This window comes from Trichoderma harzianum (genome assembly GCF_003025095.1).
Source record: "Trichoderma harzianum CBS 226.95 unplaced genomic scaffold M431scaffold_29, whole genome shotgun sequence".
NCBI classification, from domain to species: domain Eukaryota; kingdom Fungi; phylum Ascomycota; class Sordariomycetes; order Hypocreales; family Hypocreaceae; genus Trichoderma; species Trichoderma harzianum.
The window spans coordinates 14,946-33,235 of NW_020209277.1; the positions used below are offsets into that span (position 1 = coordinate 14,946).

The window sequence follows — 18,290 nt, forward strand, 5'->3', positions numbered from 1 at the left end:
ATTATGTAGCGCTGGACAAACGCGTTAACGCGGTTCCATCGACAGACAGCGCGGGCACACAGACCTACCTTGGGAACAAGCGCCTTTAAAGTTGATGCTGTCGTTGAATGTCTGTCTGTCTATCCGTATATGGTCATAACATGCGTATATCGTGGTCGCGTAGATGGAATGAAAACGAGCCCGCCCCGACCTCTAGCGAAGAGTATTTGAGTATTTCAGGGTCTCCCAGGACGCGAGAAGAACATGGAAAAGATTTGACCCAGCAAAGGAGTATTCTATCGATAGATATACAGGCGAGCTTGGGGGAGCAGTAAAAGGGGCACCTGAGCTAGCCCCACCGTCTCCCCGCTGCCCCCCTCCAGGGTAAAGCTGCACAGCGCTGGATATTCACACCGATAGATCAAATGTGAAAAAAGGATGCAACGGAGCTAATGAGCCCATGTGAGTGTGCTGCATCCTGACTAAGCTGCAGCCAAGGTATGCGCATGGTGCTAATGTACGAGCATGCAGCTGTCTCTGGATTGATGGATGAACAGTGACAAGGTAGGGATTTTTATCTGTCGTTTTTGCATGGGGGAGGCTATCGAAATAAGGTAAAGTGGTGGCTTGAGGGGGTGGACATCGACCATTTGTTGGAGGTTGTATCTTATCTATCAAGGTACGTGTCGTGGTTGGCCAAACGCCTTGTAAGCTGAGAGATGTTTTAAATGGCCTGTTGTAGTGCCTTTAATGATTCTTTTCTTTATACTATCTCTATTACTAGATACCTAGTATATACCCATGTGGGTAGAGAATCAAGTATCGGCCATCGTCCATGTGGTTGAAAGCATCAACTGGATTTTAAGCTTTTTAGTACCGACTTAGTACCGCGTGTAGCCACAGCCCGCCTTTCGGCCCATGGATCACATCAGTGACAGTGACACTCAAAGCCGGCGCCTTACTAACAGCTCTAACAGTTGAATATCTCTCATAATGACTAATGGCCCCACCATCCGACGGCTCTCTAAGCGGATAGCAAACTTAGTGCTACATACGAGTACAGGCTCGATTCGATTCCATCACTCTCGGACCTTGCAATGCTCTGAGTGGGCAGCGAGCACCAGTTCCAGTTCCAGCTACCAGTTAACCAGTATTGATTGACCTCCAGTCTCTGCTGATTGATCCTGTGGCTCCTCTGCTCTGGTCGCTCACGCAGTGACTCGACACTCTGCGTCTCAGATGAGGAGCAAGTCGGTGCATCGCCAACAAGCGGCGCGCGTCTGCTCTGCTGGGCTCCGATTCCATCTCCAACTCCATCTCGACACCTAAACCTACCTAAACCGCCGCCGTTGCTGCTTGTTCTTGTTCTTGTCTACTATACTCTATTCTTGTCCTGTGTCTCTCTTATCGCACCCGACCTCATCACCCTCTCCCGTCTTATCTATTCTCGTGCTTCCTGCCTACTAAGCTCGTGCTTGCCCTCCTGATGGCGTAGTTTGGGCATGGCAGAACAAACAACGGCAACCGACCACGAAGTGCGACTTCCCGCGGCCTCACCCACGCCCACGCCCACGCCCACGCCCTCGCCCAATCCCACCGCTGCTTCAACCGCTGTATCTGCTGCCGCGAGGCCTGTAGCGGCCACTGTCCAAAGGTATGAAGTTTGGCTACAGTTGATATTACAGCTGAAGGCCGCATTGCTGGCCCTCCCTTTGACTGGCGCATTGATCGCCCTTCCTGGAAGCACTGATTTGATTTTTGATTTTTGATTTGATTTGATCTGCTTTGACATCTATCATTATCGCCCAACTGCGAAGCTCTGGCCCTTTCAAACTCTAACTCTTGCCTCTGCACGCCAAAGTACTGCCATCGGTAGTGCCGTGGTGGATGAGGTACTTGCTCTGCATGCCGGAGCCTCCATTTCCCGTCACCTCGCCTGGCCTCGCCTTACCTCGCATCACCTCACCCCAGCATAGACCAGCCAGTGCCGCATCTATTCACTCTGACCCAGGCCAAGACAAAAAGAAAGCTGCTGGAGGCACCGTTATCCCTTCACACCCTCGACAAGCACCGCTTCCATCTCTACCCTGGCGCAACGTCATCTCTTAGCTGCGATATCGCCGTTGGGGCAGCATCCTCAACCTCAACATCAACCTCTTCTCTCAACCCTTCCTCCCCGCATCTTCTCCCCACCCCAAAACCCCATTCTTTGTCTGCACCTTGGGCACGAGCAAGCAGTCTTGTCGGCAAGTTTCTCATGTCTCCCAGAATAACCAGATCTTCCGCCCGCCAAGCAGCGAGCCAGGCGGCTCGAGCTCCTGCTGCCTCATCAGAGTCCTCGCCTCCAACTGCTCCCCCACCACCACCGTCGTCGTCGTCGTCGTCGTCGTCCCGGAAGCGAAAAGTTTCGAGCGCGGAGAAGAATCTTGCGACCGGACCCCAACCTAGCTCTTCGGTTCGACGGTCCAAGAGACAAAAGATTCCTGAAGCTGCTGTCCCGCCACCACCAGAAACCGTACCTAATTCATCCCACTCAACCTTGCCGCGGAAGGGGAGGGCTGCAGCGGATATGGATGGCGCCGAGTTAGTCAGAAGCTCGTTTCCCTTGGACATGCCGCTAATCTCTGAGAGCAGGGTGCCTGCTGTAGCCGCCGCCATGGATACGTCTCCCAGTTCTAATACTGGTAGCCGAAGATCAGCTCGAAGCAAGCGAACTTCTAACCAGTCCCAAGGTCTGCCTCTACATCTCACAGCATCTGGCTTCCTTGCTAACTCGTCCCCTGAAGCCACCGTAACTTCGATGCCTGCAAGTCGAGATTCACAACTATTCACAGGGAATGCTTCCGATCAGGATGCCATTATGACCGGCATGGGCGATGACAAGGATCATTTTTCTTCTTCGTCACCTCAGAGGGAAGGTGCACAATCCTCAAAGACTGGCAAAGGCGATGGTCATGGAGAGGAAGATGACTTGAGTAGAGACGGCGGCACAACCTCCATCGAACATGCTTCATTCAACGACGACGATGAAGACGAAGAGGACGAAGAGGAAGACGAGGACGAACATGAAAATGACCACGACAACGAAAACGAGGACGAAGACGATGATGATGACGATGAAGACGACGACGAGAACGAAGACGATCCCTTTGGCGCTTACGGCGGCCCAGGAGACCATGACTCTGGCCTTTCCAGCACTTTGCGGGCTTTGACCGGCATGATGACCGGCTTGTCTAGTCGACTTCGGGAACTTCTTGCAAGCCTACGTAGTGAAGATTCGTCTGTCCAGGTGATCGCTCTGCAAGAGCTGTCCGAGATTTTCCTAGTGTCTAATGAAGATAATCTCTCGGGTCACTTTTCTCCCGACGCCTTCGTCAAAGAGCTCGTTCAGCTCATGTCCAAGGAAGAGAGCCCAGAGATCATGCTCTTGGCCTGTCGCTGCCTTGCGAACCTCATGGAAGCTCTACCCGCAAGCATTGCTAATGTTGTGTATGGAAATGCCGTCCCAGTTCTCTGCCAAAAGCTTCTTGAAATCTCATTCATAGATCTCGCCGAGCAAGCTCTGAGTACGCTTGAGAAGATCTCAACCGAATATCCTTCTAGTATCGTTCGAGAAGGGGGGCTTACAGCGTGCCTATCTTACCTTGACTTCTTTGCAACCAGCACGCAGCGAACGGCTGTGACCACTGCGGCCAATTGCTGTCGGAACATTCCCGACGACTCGTTCCCTGTGGTTAAAGATGTTATGCCAACCCTCCTGAATGTCCTTAACAGTAACGACCAACGAGTTGTGGAGCAAGCTTCCTTGTGTGTTTCTGGTATCGCCGAAAGCTTCAAGTATCACCCATCGAAGCTCGAAGAGTTGATCAGCGTTGACCTTCTGCGCGCAATATTACGCCTTCTTGTCCCGGGGACGACCAATCTCATTGGACCCAATATCCATACTCAGTTCCTCCGTGTACTAGCCTTCACCGCCAGGGCCAGCCCTCGGCTCTCTTCTGAGCTGTTCAAGTTAAACGTGGTGGAGACGCTTTATCAGATTTTGACGGGCGTCTCTCCTCCAACAGGGACCGAAGATGTAGCATCTAAGCTGGATAGCGTGATTGTCATGCAGGCGCTTATTCATCGGCCTCGCGAGCAGATTGTGGAAGCTCTCAATGTCATATGCGAGCTGCTTCCGGGTTTGCCTCGCAATGCAGGGGTTGCTGTGGGAGACTTCATGGAGTTGCACGATGCGATTGAGCCGATTACGCCGTCATCCTTGAGCGGCAGAAGCAATCCGAATCACAACGACCGCCGACTTGAACTGTTGGAGGATTGCAAGGACCAAGTTCGCCGTTTCGTGCTCATCATATTCCCGACATTAACGGATGCCTTCTCCAGCACAATCAACCTGAACGTGCGCCAGAAAGTCTTGACTGCCCAGATAAAGATGCTCTCCAACTTGGACGAGAGCCTACTTGCGGAGGCATTGGCACCAGTACCTTATGCATCCTTTTTGGCTTCAATTTTGTCACAAGAAGATCATCCTTCGCTGGTTATTTTAGGTCTTCAAGCGACTGAGTTACTCCTTACTCGCCTTGACAGCGTTTATCGATACCAGCTTTATCGCGAGGGCGTGATATTTGAGATACAAAAATTAGCCTTGGATGATGGCCAGCCCAGCATAAAGGAGGATCCTTCCAAATTGAAAAATGGGTCTCGAAGGTTGAGCTTGCCTGATGCTGGCGATAGTAGCGCGCCGTCATCAGATCATGAATCCGACGACAATGACAATGAAGACGAAGAGGCTGAGGACGAAGGCGCTGCTCATGAGCACCACTCTTCTGGTGGCGATGATGAGGATGTCGACAACGAGCTCAACGCTAGTGACGCATCGCCAGCCAGTTCTCGTGGCTCATCAATGTCCTTGGATGCCGCATCTCTTCCTTACGTCTCCAATGTTCAACTAATGAAGTCCCGTATCGTCGCCATCGCCAAAAAATTCCTAGAGGCCCACGAGAAAGACGGTCGCAGCCAAGACATGCGAACGCAGGCCACACAGATACTCGAAACTTTATCTCATCTAGCAGACGAGCTCGAGGCCTTCTATTTGACTCGCACATCCAAAACATTGTCTCCGGAAACTGGACGAATGCTCTTTACAAAGCTTTCGTCGTACTTTGACTCCGATATCCTGGAAAGCATTACTAGCGCAGAGCTCCTGGCCTCTGGCATGGTAAGGGTGCTCCTCGCAGTTTTCAGCAATCCCGACGAAGCGCTGGCGCACTCTGCTCAGGCAAGCTTCTTGGAAGTATTCATGAGTCCCCCAACAAAATCTAGATCTAGAACTGGCATCATTGAATCACAAGCCACGCCATTTAGTGTGCTGATTCATAAGCTACAAGATCTGCTCAGTAGGTCAGAGCATTTTGAAGTTATCACAGTTCATCAAAACAGCTTTGAGGGCAATCGCAGCAGTCCGGCCTCAATGCTGGGCAAGCAACTTAAACTGAGGCTCGTCGCGGACGATGAATTATCGATTCCGCGCCCCTATCGAAACATCATGGTGTCCATTCACGCAATTGCTACGTTCAAGTCTCTGGACGATTATCTTCGCCCAAGAATTAGCTTAGCAGAGCGGCCAAGGATCTCCCGAAGGGATGGACTTTCTAGGGCTCTTGCGGCTATAGCCAGCTCTGGCTTATCCCAGAATCTTACAGCAGGCGCCGGTCCAACTGAGCAGCCTCCCGCTCTGCCGGGGACTACGCAACAGCCACCCTTGCCACCGACATCTTCTGCGTCTTCGGGTTCTAGATTCTCTGGAAACATCAACAGTAAATCAGCCGAGATGTCTGGCGCGCCACCACTTGCCGGACCCTCTAACGACAAAGGATCCTTACGGCGGTCTTCCAGGCTCTTCAGATCACCAGCAGATGTAACAACTCCCCCGACTCGTCCTCCCGATGAAGACAAGGCGCCGCAGCCTACCTTGGAGTGTGCAGACGAGAAGCAGCTCACCGATGACGATGACGATGACGCTGGTGATAGTACTGCTCTTGATGCCATTGTCGGTGAGCTCGACGAAGACATTGGGGAGAAAGGAGAGGCAGATACTTCTGCCGTCAATCTGGAAGTCGCTGCTGAGAACACTATTTTGACTCGAAAAGATGATAACTCTAGAGTTGCGACACCACCGGGAGCAAATCTTCATGGCTACGATCGAGTACTGTATAGGAACAGTGCTCATGCAGCACCCCACCCTTCATCACGGCATGCTTCTTACGCCTCTATACTTCAGACTATCCCCCAAGATTGGCATATTGAGTTTACTCTAGATGGCAAGGTTATTCCGAACGAGACAACCATTTACCGCGCCGTTCACATGTCGACATCTTCTGCGAATGACCACGGTAATAAAAACATATGGTCTTCGACACATCCCATCAAGTTTCGAAGAGTTTCTGGGCAGCCCCCTGCAGAGTCCAGGACGACTAGCTTCAACGCCGAAGTTGATGGAGAAATAGATAAAGGGATGGCGGCTTCACTGGCGAAGCATCCAATCACTGCTTCCATCTTGAAACTTCTCAACATCCTTCACGATCTCAATGCCAACATAGAAGATGTTTTGGTCGAGAATCGGAATAGCCTCATTGGCCTGCGCGTTGAGCCATTATCGCAGTTTGTAAACACAAAGCTTACGGCCAAGCTCAATCGTCAGCTCGAGGAGCCACTGATCGTCGCAAGCAGCTGCTTGCCAAGCTGGTCTGAAGACCTAGCACGCCTTTACCCCTTTTTATTCCCCTTTGAGACGCGACATCTCTTCCTCCAATCGACATCCTTTGGATATGCTAGGTCAATGGCTCGTTGGCAGAATGCGCACTCTACGGATGATAACCGGCGAGACCGCTCCAACGAGCGGCCATTCTTGGGCCGCCTCCAGCGCCAAAAGGTGCGAATTTCCCGACTTAAGATTCTCGAATCCGCTTTGAAAGTTATGGAACTGTACGGCGCTTCTCAAAGCATACTAGAGGTGGAGTATTTCGAGGAAGTGGGCACTGGCTTGGGCCCAACTCTTGAATTCTACTCAACAGTGTCGAAGGAATTCTCCAAGAAGAAGCTCAAGCTTTGGCGTGAAGTCGACTCTGCTGGGTCGGACGAGTTTGTGAGCGGCCAGACAGGACTGTTCCCTCGCCCACTCAGTGCTGAGGAGGCGACTACACCGAATGGAGAGCGCATTCTTCACATGTTTAAAGCTCTCGGAAAATTTGTGGCTCGGTCAATGATTGACTCTCGTATCATTGATATCCATTTGAACCCCATCTTTTTCAGAATCGGAGATGCCTCTTTGACTGGTGTTAAGCCATCTCTAGGAGCAGTCAAGGTTGTCGATCCTGGTCTTGCTCGCTCACTCATTACGATCAAAAAGTTCGTGCTGGCCAAGAAGGAAATTGACGAAGACCCAGCCCGCACGCCTGCGCAGAAAGTGGCAGATACTGAGGGAATTATGATTGACAATATGAGGCTAGAGGACCTCTGTCTCGATTTTACCCTGCCTGGCTATCCAGATATTGAGCTCCAAGAGCACGGCTCTCTAAAGCGAGTCACCATTGAGAATGTTGATTTATACTTGGAAAAGGTCATTGACATGACTCTGGGATCTGGCGTCAAACGTCAGATTGATGCCTTCCGCACTGGCTTCTCGCAAGTTTTCCCCTACACGGCACTGAGAGCCTTTACGCCAGACGAATTGGTCTCGTTGTTTGGCCGAGTAGAAGAGGACTGGAGTCTTGAGAGTGAGTTTACTCTTGGAATATCTTATGGAAATGAGCATAGCTGACTTTATTAATCTAGCCCTCATGGATTCGATAAAGGCCGACCATGGCTACAACATGGACAGCCGAAGCGTCAAGAACTTGCTGCAGACTATGAGCGAACTTGATCTCAAACAACGACGAGATTTCCTACAGTTTACCACGGGCAGCCCAAAGCTTCCCATTGGCGGTAAGTATTTCCATAGTCGTGGGATATATCTAAACATGTGCTTACTGTATACCAGGGTTTAAAAGTTTAACTCCGATGTTTACTGTTGTTTGTAAACCCAGCGAGCCTCCGTACACTTCAGACGCTTACCTTCCGAGCGTCATGACGTGCGTGAATTATCTAAAGCTTCCAGATTATACTACCATGGATATCCTCAAAAAGCAGTTGTACACTGCAATCAGGGAAGGGCAGGGAGCGTTTCATTTGTCATGAGCTGCTGACAGTTGAGTCGTGGAACTTGATGCAGCATGATGGAATAAAAGCATAGGTGGTTAGTTACTTAGACGGCGTGGTTGGACGGATCAGTCTATTAATACCGAATAGTATATTGCGAATGATGAAAAATGTATTAAATGTATGGAATTGGGCGGAGAGCTTTTTGCAAAGTGATAAAAGGCCTCAAGGAAGGAATGCACATGTAATGGTAGCGAAAAGCAGGAAATATTTCCAGCACACAGAGGAATGGGGGTTTGGTCAGAGCAATCACATTGCCGAACCCGCGGTAAAACTACAGACTTGAACGTTTAATTGAGTACATTATCATGATCCAATCCATTTCGTGTGGCTATTCAAATTCCAATCTATCAAGGCTGTCAAACATCATCGCTAAGTAGACTGTCGGAGAGCATCTGACTCTTTGTCAACAGTGGAGAGGAGTCAAAGACGGCATTTGCTGGGATAGTGACCAAAGAGCTTCCGTGGTCTTGAAACAGCAAACTGCTTGGTTGGCCAGTATCATGATTCGTCGAGCGGCTTTGAGAATGGGACGCTGGATGTAAAGGCATACTGGACTCGGGCGAGCGCCAATCTAAAGCCTCGACGGTGTTCTTCTCTTGGGTATTTTCAGCGTCGTTCTCTTGTTCGGTACGGTCAAACGTTGCGCATCGGAGATTCCATAGGAGTTGTCCCACTATGGCTGGGGGGAGGTAAATATATCGTCGGACCTGTCCGGTGACCCATCCTTCCTCTTGCATATCGCGCTCCTCTACTGGGTTGTTGAGCTCGTATACTTGATCGACGTGGTAGTCCCAGTTAGGGCCGCTGGGCTCGCCGGGCTGCACGCAGGCCATGTAACGCAAGGTTTCTTGGTCCAGCAACCAGAACCGCGCGACTAGTTCAGGTATTCGGTAGGGTAGATGGAGAAGTGGCGTGGAACCATCGACGAGGGAGGAGAGAACTTTGGAAGGGACGGGGAGGAGGATATCTGTGCGTGCGGATACGGGGGTGAATGACTGGAGGATGTGAAGGGGGACGCGCTGAGACTCGAAGAATTGACTGTGTGGTCTTTGACTGAGATCTGTTGAGTGATGAGACTCGGATGTAGCGTTTGGTGATTGTGAGATGGTGGGGGATTGTAATGATGTTTTCGTTGTTGGTAGAGGATCGGTACTCTCTATTGGAGGAGCCGGCTTGTTGTTTGAAGAGCCTCCGGATGAAGTGATTATAGATGAATGTAGTGTTGATGCCAATACTTGGCTAGTTACTGCACTTGGCTCCTGTTCTCGTTGCTCCTCGTTTCGTTCTGGATATTCCAACGACGCAAGCTCCTCCAAGACAAGCTGAGTTTCGTGGCCCGTCGCAAACGTGTCTTGAAGTACTACTTCATCCTCTTCTAGCACCTCCAGCTCTTCATATTCCTCATCAGAGTCTGGAATCTCCCGGTCATCCACATCCTTGGTCAAAAAGCGGACTCGTGTTGGAGACGGCATGTCATCTTCTTGAGATGGCTTGAGTCTTTTCGAACCCTCTGGATTGCTACTCCAGTGGGCACGACGACGTGGTGAAGCCTTGACGACGTCCTGTGGTTCCATGAATCTCACGCGGCTGGGAGATAGTACTAATGTGTCTCGTAGTTTTATAGGCTGGATCTTTAAGGGCGAGGCTTGGGTCGACAAGTTGTCATCTGGAGAGGCATAAGAGTCCTGAATGACCTGCGAGCCTCTTATTATTTCCTCCTCCTCCTTCTCGCCCTTCTCGCCCTTCGGCTGAGCTTCCGAAGAGCCTTTTGAGAGAATATCCGGCTTGTTTGCGCCAGAAAGCGACGTATCTGACTCATCGTCACTATCCGAAAGCGTGACCTCTTCGCTAAACGATGAGACAAAGTCCATCTGCGTCAGCGTCTGCTGCTTCAATGACGCGTTCTTCTCCCGGCTCTGAGCTGCCTTGCCCTTGCCCTTGCCCTTGCCCTGCTCACGACGAACTTTGCTGCGTCTCATGGGGAAACGGACTTGCTTGACGGAGGGCGTCGAGCGGTATGTTTTGCCTTGCGGCGGAGCAGCATCGCTTGATTGAGAATCCGGGATCATGATGATGATGATTCACCAGAACTGAATGTGTGAGGCCGAGTCATTCATTCATTCAATCATCGGCGAGAAAAGAGTAGCCGGTAGTAGAATAACGGTAATTAATGAATGTTTTGATGTATAACTTCAATATACTTTTGCGGAGAGCGTGCCTAGGCAATACCCAAAGCTAGCTCCCTGATGTGAAGAGATTAGCAAAAGTCATTGGATGTAATAGCATGAAGACGCGTGACTGGAGACGCGTGAGCAGAAAATGAAAACTCGATGGGCTGGCAATCTGGGTAGCCAACGATTTGCTTGATAAAAGAGAGCGTTAAGAAATGAGATTGTGAGAGAGTGACGAAGAGAGAGAGTGAGTATGAAAGAGGAGAAAGAAGGTGAGTGGGTGAATGTTATAGCACAATTGCCATAGCGTCTTGTTTGTTCCCTTGCCTGACCCTCGAATTGATCTTTGGGAAACCGCCTCGGCGCGCTTGATTCACCTCTTGAGGGTCGGTATTCACACGACACGCTTAGACGCACTTTGTAAATATCTGGAATAGTGCAGTGCAGTGCAGTATGATATACTAGTATGGGTGATATAATATTGCTACTGAATTAATTAGACACTTTACTGTAAGCATCCAAACGACCCACTTGAGCCTGTTATTACAGGTATCACTTTAACCAAGACAGAGACTATACAGTACAATATTTAATTGTTCAAAAGCTGTAAATTATTATATATCCCAAGCAGCTAGCTATTATATCCCTCGTAGCGTGAGCTTTTGATATTTTATGCTACCTAGCCTAGTACCTTATCTATACGACTTTGTTTTGACTCCATCTATATGTACCCATTTTTGCTTCATATTTACACACATATTATATGCTAGAAATGACAAGGGGGAACAAGGAATAAAAAAACAAGTAAAATAAAAAAACAAACAAGACAGCAATGATGCATCTAATCCAAACAGAACTTTCTTATAAACTTCGACTCTCCTCGGCGGTCGGTTTTAGATCTGTCAGGAAATCACGCGTAACCTCAAAGCTCAGCCAACTTGAAGCCATGCTGGGGGCCACTTTGAGCAGGTTGGGGACGATGCCCTTGTATAGCCCCTTGACGCCCTCTTGGAGGACAATGACGCGGACGGCGTCTGATATGGATTTGTACTGGTATCCCATGCCTGACATGGTGTTGATCTGGAAACGCCTTCGTAGTACGTCGCTGTGTATAGACGGTAAGCATGAGAATCAATCACAGAGCAAAGGCCACCACTTACAATGGATAGGTACACGTCTGAGCAACTGCGCCGGAAATGGCACCCGCCAACAGTTTGCGTACAGCACTAGGGTTCTGCTCGCCTTCAGGCGTGAATGCCTGGCGAATTGACTCATACACCATGAAGTTGAGACCAACCTATCGACTTGTCAGCGTCCGACTTCCTTCAATATACTCCAGCATGATGTGATGGAGCGAGAGGCAGCAAGACATACATAGGGAGCAACCCCAGCCACAGTTGGGACAATGCCGCGATACAACGCCGACATGCCACCTTCTGTCTTGTACATTGAGACAAGAGTCGCCCACATCCCCGGCAGTTTGCCCGTCCTCGTTCCTAGCTCTGCAAAGCTCGCTGACTGGATGGATAAGCGCGTTCGGACAATGTCGAGCGGATAGGTGAAGACGACGGAGGTTATGCCCGCAAGGCCACCACAGACGAGGCGGGCAAAGGGGCTTAAGTCAGTTCCTAGATATGGCTCGAAGATGTTCTGATCACGCCGCGTGGTTAGCCTTCCAGGATCTACAACGAGTGCGAATAGTATGCTGCTGCTTCAGCCAAGGGAGTGAAACAGTACCTTTTTGTAAAAGTTGTAACTGCTGAACTGGACAGCAGAGTAGGGGACAATGCGGATGCAGTTTGTCCCGTTTCCTCGCATGAAGCCCCTCCACCCTTCCTCCCTCCACATCTTCCCCAGTGCCTGGCCGACAGACAACTTGTACGCATCTCGCCCGGCACTCTGAATCTGCATCAGGATCTTGAGTCTCTCCAGCGGCGACACCACCGTCCGGGAGACAGCGCCGGCCACACCTCCACCGCAGAAGGCGGCGACCACTGGCTGCGAGATGGTTTCCCTAAATTGCAAATTCCAATTGGTGCCAGTCGAAGGCTTGAGCGCGTCGGGTACGGACTATCGAGAATCAAATCAATTAGCAATCGAAAAGCCACATACGAAGTGGTAATTAGTGAAAGGCACTGCGTACAGCTGACATGATGGCGGGAGACTCAATTGAGTCAAAGGCTCTCTCGACTCGATCTCTAATCTAAGTAGCGTTTCAACTTCTTCAAGGGTTGCTTTAAGCCGATCTCTGCCAAAGCGACAGCATTGGTTGACGGCCCACGCAGCGTCGCTTGGGTTTAGAATATCTTTCGGTCGTATTTGATCGCTGCCGACGAATGGGTGTAAATGAGCGACTTGGGAACCGGAAACGCAGGGGGCATGCTTCGTCAAGGAAATCGTCGGAAACTGGTGATGCAAGTTTGAAGATGGCGTGTGCCTTGCTTTCAAAGGGTCGCTGTCGGTCCGTCGCCCCTCGGTTCAACTTCAACCCCGTTGCAAGTAAAGCAAGTTGTCGCGACGGATGAAAAAGTAAAAAAGTAAATAGGCGGCAGCAATGGCCCCTTTTCGAAACCTCGGAGAAACGGAAAACTCTTGAATTGGAGCAAAACGAAACCCAAAGATGCAGCTTGAAAAAGGATCAACAGAACCAGAACGGGCTGGATTATGTGTTGGCGCTTGTGTGCCTTGACTTCGGGTTATCGTCGGTTCTGGTACGAATTAAAAGCGGATGGAATGGCTATGCCAAGTTGCTCCGTGTATAGCCCGCCAATCACGTACTTTTCGCTGCTGATGACGGGCAATAGCGGCATGGAGGCACAGTAACGTGATGGATCCAAATGCAGCGGTTTGGACAATGAATTCTATATACACGGACAAGTCCAGTGCAATTATAACATTATAACTATAACATACAGTTGATTCAACTACTCTATCCGCCTTCATCTACAACTTTTCCAACTCCCCCACAATAATCCGGGCGGCTTATCGATAATGGCACTCAGCTTCACGTGCTGCTACAATACCACCCAAACACCTCTTGTAGCTCTACTCTTACAGCGCGACAACCCAGCAGCTGAGCTCCTCTTCAGATCCCATCACCACCCAACTACAAATTCTCTACACCACTACCAACTCACCCCGTTACACTCGCCATATCCAATCCTCGCCTCTTGCTAGCCGAAAGCTCATCATGTCCGACACAGTGTCGCGTAAACGCAGCGTCTCTGCTGCCACCCCCGATTCAGATCCAAAGCGCCCGAGACTTGCGTCGCAAGATGGCCAAGAGCAGCAACCTGAAACGAATCAAGCTCAGATACAGCAGGATGCTCTGTCAGAATGGGCAGACGAGGAATCTACGTCGGCAGTGGCTTCCATGTCTCCAACCGTGCACCAGTTTGCCCGGACTGGTATTCAGCGATCCATTGCCATGGTGTTGTCGCATGATGGGTTTGAATCTGCCAGTCCCGAGGCGCTGGAGAGCTTCACAGAATTGGTTGAACAGTGTATGACTCAACTCCTGTATGATACCAATCCGTTCCTTTCCGCTAACGCGCCCTTCTTCATAGATATGAGCTCCATCATCCAGGAAGTCAAGCGACTCGCAATATCGTCACGTCGCGAAGCTCCCATCCCGTCAGACTTTGAGAGCATGCTAAAATACCACAACATCCCGCTCTCATCTCTAAAACCGCATGTCAAAAGCAGAGTTTTCAATCAAAATGCGACCGACCGGGGCCTTGCGGTCGTAACCGCCGACGACACATTTACCTCTCTCCCGCTTCTCGGCGTCGAGCTCAGCGGCCAGGCGGACAAGGACAGCAAACCATACATACCAGCATCTTTCCCCGGATTCCCCAGCACACACACATACAGATTCACACCGCAAGAGGATAAAAGGACGAAGGATTCTAAGCAAATCAGAGAGGACGCGGCGAAGAGCGCGCAGCTAGGCGAGGATGCTTTGCGAAGGCTCGTGCGCGCTTCGAAAATGCGCAAGCAAAAGGAAGTCAAGTCACTAGTCGAACGCGATAGCCAGGGCAAAGAGCGGTTCCGGCTATGGGAGTCAACTATGAAGCGGTTCATGGGGGGAGACCGGTTCAGAGAGCACGCCGACAAGGTGGACATTGCAGATCATAGCATGCTGGTCAATGCTGATGTCAAATTTTCCCGACGAGAGGTGTCTCGCCTGGGTAAGAAGTCAAACGCTTTATGATGCGTTTGAACACGTAATGATCGAAACTGGTGGACTGGAAAACTCAAAAGGCAGTCTTTATAACGGCTATTCTGCTAGTCTTTTTATATATGATACCCGCAGTGTCATTTCAGTTTAGGTAGTTATCAATAAGTATGGGAATGGATTCATACAGATAGAACAATCAAAGACATCTCACGATGCATGCATTCACGATTTCGACCCGACTGCGTTGAACAGTATGAAATTTTAGTATTCCTTTTTCCCTTGTACTCAGTAGAAACAGGAGCTAAGAACCATCTTCTTTATTAGAAGCGAATTGTGTCCAGTACCCTTTTTTCAGTATTTCTGATGCCAGCAATTCTTAACCCTCTGCCAGGTTACATTCACACACAACTGTTGCCCCCTATCTCGGTTACATCTTGAGGAAGAAGCTAACTATGCGATATGCCCTGTATTTCCACCACGTCCCAAGCCATGCTCACCCCCTCTCTCTGTCTCCCGACCTACAGACAAAAACATTTATGCCCGAGACATGACACCCCAGGCACGAATGATGTTGTCAGTGTAACCAGCGAACAGAGTCTGGCCATCAGCAGACCAGGCCAAGCTGACACACTCGGGCTCCCGGCTCTTCTTGCCAACGGAGGTGAACTCGGGCTTGAGCTCGTCAACCTTGCTCTTCTTCTCAAGGTCGAAGATGATGATGCTGCTGGCGGTGGCAGCGCACAGCCAGTATCGGTTGGGGGAGAAGACGAGGGCGTGGATCTCGTCGTTGGCGTTGAGGGAGTACAGGTGCTTGGACTCGTTGAGGTCCCAGAGCATGGTGGTACCGTCCTTGCCACCGGAGGCGCAGAGAGAGCCATCGGGGGAGATGGTGACGGTGTTGATGTAGCCGGTGTGGCCGATGTGGTCGGTCTGCAGCTTGCAGCTGGACAGCTCCCAAACCTATTGGACATTGTATGTTAGAATAAGGGCTAAACATGCCAAGTTGGGGGATATATCATGGATATGTGCTGTTTTCTTCTTCTCTCCTTCTCTCATTATAGAAAAAAGGAGGGAGAATAAAACAAATTCAGGGCAAAGTGGATAAAAAGTTTGTCTCATTGCCATTGCTGGCTCTGAAGTAGCAAATACTTGAGAAATTGCAGTACATCATAAAAAATGGCGTAATTGTCATAACGGGGGAGCGCAGAGCAAAAACAAAATCACGTACCTTGACCAACTTGTCCCAACCGCTGGAAACAATCACAGGGTTCTGGGGGTTGGGGCTGAATCGGACGCAGGAAACCCACTCAGTGTGGCCCTTGTCGGTGATGGTGTACTTGCAGTCACCGAGGGTGTTCCACAGCTTGATGGTGCGGTCACGAGAGCCGGAGACAATCTGTCGGTTGTCGGCGGAGAAGGAGACGGAGAGAACATCGTTGGTGTGGCCGACGAATCTTCGGGTGGTGGTGCCAGTGGCAAGCTCCCACAGACGGAGGGTCTTGTCCCAAGAGGCAGACAGGGCGTAGGCACCGTCAGAGGAGATGACCTGTTCAAAAACAACTGATATCAGCCCACAATCCTTTCTATTCCCAATCATCACCGGCATCTTGGGGCGGAACATACACAGTCGGACACAATGTGGGAGTGGCCGTGGAGGGATCGCTTGGGGTATCCGTATTGAGTCTCGTCGCGTGTGAGGTTCCAGATGATCAGGGTCTTGTCTCGGCTACCAGACAGGAGCATGTTGGGGCTGTTTTCCTGTTAGTTCAACGGATCGACTGTACTCGTGAGAATCGCAAGGCCATCGTACTTCTCCATTGAGGTGGCCAAGCTGGTAACCCAGCCATTCTGTATCAAAAATGTCAGTCCCTATATCGAAATTGGAGAAACGGCAGCGATGGGGGGGGAAAGTCGTACGTGGCCCTCGAGGGTACCTTTGAGGATCAGTTGTTCAGCCATTGTGTACAGCCTCGCCTCTGCGCAAAGGATTGAAGAGATGGGTGAGGAAAGAGAGTTTTAGCTGGTGAAGACCACTTCTCTTCTGCAAAGCCGAATGTTAAGCTCTCGAGGTTGGGGCTGGCTGAAATTGTGAATTTTTTGTGTGGGCGAAAAATTAGGGCCGAGCGATGCGATTGGCTGCCGCTGCTGAGTAAGGTGGGAAATCCTGGCTATCAATCCGTTATCTGCTAGTGCATTTTAGCACCACCAAATATGCAGTATGAGGGGTGCCGTTTGAAGAAGTACGTACATATCACAATATGAGCCTAGGCAAACAGACTGTTCGGATTCTAGGAGAACGAGACTATTGTAAACAATGCCTGTTGTGAAAATTATATGGGTTAATTTGAATCATTTTGTATCTGTAAATGAGAGCCCAGAAGAGGTGGGATTCATATAATTAGAGAGAAGAACAGCACTGGTGTAACCCCTCCCTCTTGACGAACCATTACTCCATTGGGCTGAGCTTCAAGGATCTGCCATTGAGTTGTCCGATGTGCAGCAGTGCTAAAGTGCTGTCCAGGTTTCTGGGTCCGGAGAATGCTACTAGTGATTCTCTGCTACTGAGAACTACCAACTTACGTATGTCCTAATAAACAAAAGGCACTCTGGAGTAAAGGGGCACTGCATTCCTTCTATATCCCATGACTTTGTACCCTAAGTAGAACAAATAATTACACAGAAGAATCACAATGCTTGATAATATGCTATGCTGTCTTTGGCGTCTTTGAAAAAAAGATGCCTTTAGTCACGCAGCTTTCGCTGTAGACGATTTCAGGGGAGGGGGGTACTGAACTCTTGACGATTAGTCGCCTTGATCAAGCTAGAAAGCTTGCGTTAACCCCCCGTTTGTGCCGTTTCAAAGGTGAAAACGGCTTGGTGCCGGTTTGCGAGTTGAAAGCGCTTGTCGCGGAGGATTTTATTCTTCTTGGTCGACCTGCCGGCGTTTCCACGGCTGGGACTCCTTCCACAGTCTCATCTTCCTCTAGTATGATATCGTTAGTCTTGTTCAGAAGTTTTCTCTTCCTCTTCTTGTGCTCAAACACAGAGCTAGGGTCAGTCGTTGCAGTTTCGTGAAGTGTTTTCCTTTTGGGAGGTGCTGTATCATCGGAGTCGACATCCTTAGATGTCGACTCGTCTTTGGGGTCTTCAGACCTCACACGTGCTATCTTCCGAACTGAAGCGGTGAGTTTGGACAAGTGGTCTTCATCCTCTGCTGTTGTAGTTGCAGTTGCAGTTGCTGTAGCAGCAGTAGTAGTTGCTTTCTTCTTTGATTTCAGCTTTTCTCGAGGCCGCAAAGGTGTCGTAGTCTCCAGTTCGGCATCTGGTGCTATTATGGGCTTGGCATCAGATGATTTGTTTGCCATCACGAGTGGTGATGCATCATCAGCTCCGGGTTGTGCAAGCACATCGTCGAGCGTCAGTCCCAGGCCGTTGGTTTCTTTGGTGGTAGTGTCTTTTATCTTGTTGAGGAGCGGCGTGATTGAAAAGGTTGATTTTTCTCCCACGGCCGCTTGCTCTATTGTGCGCTTGTTCCTGCGCGACAGCCTCTCTTTATTTGTTAGAGATTGATCTTTTGCCCGAGCTTTCGTCGTCGCTTCTTGGTTGTTACTGGTATTTCCGCCTTCTGATTCGTCCTCTTTCGAGCTAGGTTGAGGTGCCTTGAGTTCCTTCCGCACGTCGCGAAGCTCCTTTTGTGAATC

At 50.1% G+C, this 18,290-nt stretch overlaps 5 protein-coding genes across 5 annotated transcripts; 2 read left to right on the top strand and 3 right to left on the bottom strand.

The window, feature by feature from the left end:
- The first annotated feature begins 1,074 nt into the window (after positions 1-1,074).
- On the top strand, positions 1,075-8,553 carry M431DRAFT_513945 (hypothetical protein). The gene is made up of 6 exons (XM_024920126.1): positions 1,075-1,633; positions 2,248-2,562; positions 2,614-2,711; positions 2,766-7,754; positions 7,813-7,962; positions 8,018-8,553. The coding sequence occupies exons 1-6, from the start codon at positions 1,482-1,484 to the stop codon at positions 8,212-8,214; spliced, it is 5,901 nt and encodes a 1,966-aa protein (XP_024767701.1). The 5' UTR covers positions 1,075-1,481; the 3' UTR covers positions 8,215-8,553.
- Positions 8,554-8,594: 41 nt separating this feature from the next.
- M431DRAFT_100751 (hypothetical protein) lies at positions 8,595-10,307 on the bottom strand (the record flags this gene model as incomplete). The annotated part of the gene is made up of 1 exon (XM_024911249.1): positions 8,595-10,307. The coding sequence occupies one exon, from the start codon at positions 10,305-10,307 to the stop codon at positions 8,595-8,597; it is 1,713 nt and encodes a 570-aa protein (XP_024767702.1).
- A 963-nt stretch (positions 10,308-11,270) lies between these two features.
- On the bottom strand, positions 11,271-12,561 carry M431DRAFT_11185 (hypothetical protein; the record flags this gene model as incomplete). Its single annotated transcript, XM_024911807.1, has 5 exons — positions 11,271-11,514; positions 11,570-11,706; positions 11,784-12,059; positions 12,147-12,479; positions 12,553-12,561. The coding sequence occupies 5 exons, from the start codon at positions 12,559-12,561 to the stop codon at positions 11,271-11,273; spliced, it is 999 nt and encodes a 332-aa protein (XP_024767703.1).
- A 730-nt stretch (positions 12,562-13,291) lies between these two features.
- Positions 13,292-14,809, top strand: M431DRAFT_128853 (hypothetical protein). Its single transcript, XM_024912382.1, has 2 exons — positions 13,292-13,912; positions 13,976-14,809. The coding sequence occupies exons 1-2, from the start codon at positions 13,600-13,602 to the stop codon at positions 14,620-14,622; spliced, it is 960 nt and encodes a 319-aa protein (XP_024767704.1). The 5' UTR covers positions 13,292-13,599; the 3' UTR covers positions 14,623-14,809.
- Positions 14,808-16,688, bottom strand: M431DRAFT_156231 (hypothetical protein). Its single transcript, XM_024912950.1, has 5 exons — positions 16,507-16,688; positions 16,400-16,437; positions 16,213-16,339; positions 15,818-16,135; positions 14,808-15,549 (listed from the first exon to the last, which is right to left on the bottom strand). Exons 1-5 carry the CDS (start codon positions 16,546-16,548, stop codon positions 15,124-15,126), a joined length of 951 nt encoding a protein of 316 aa, XP_024767705.1. The 5' UTR covers positions 16,549-16,688; the 3' UTR covers positions 14,808-15,123.
- Positions 16,689-18,290: the final 1,602 nt, after the last annotated feature.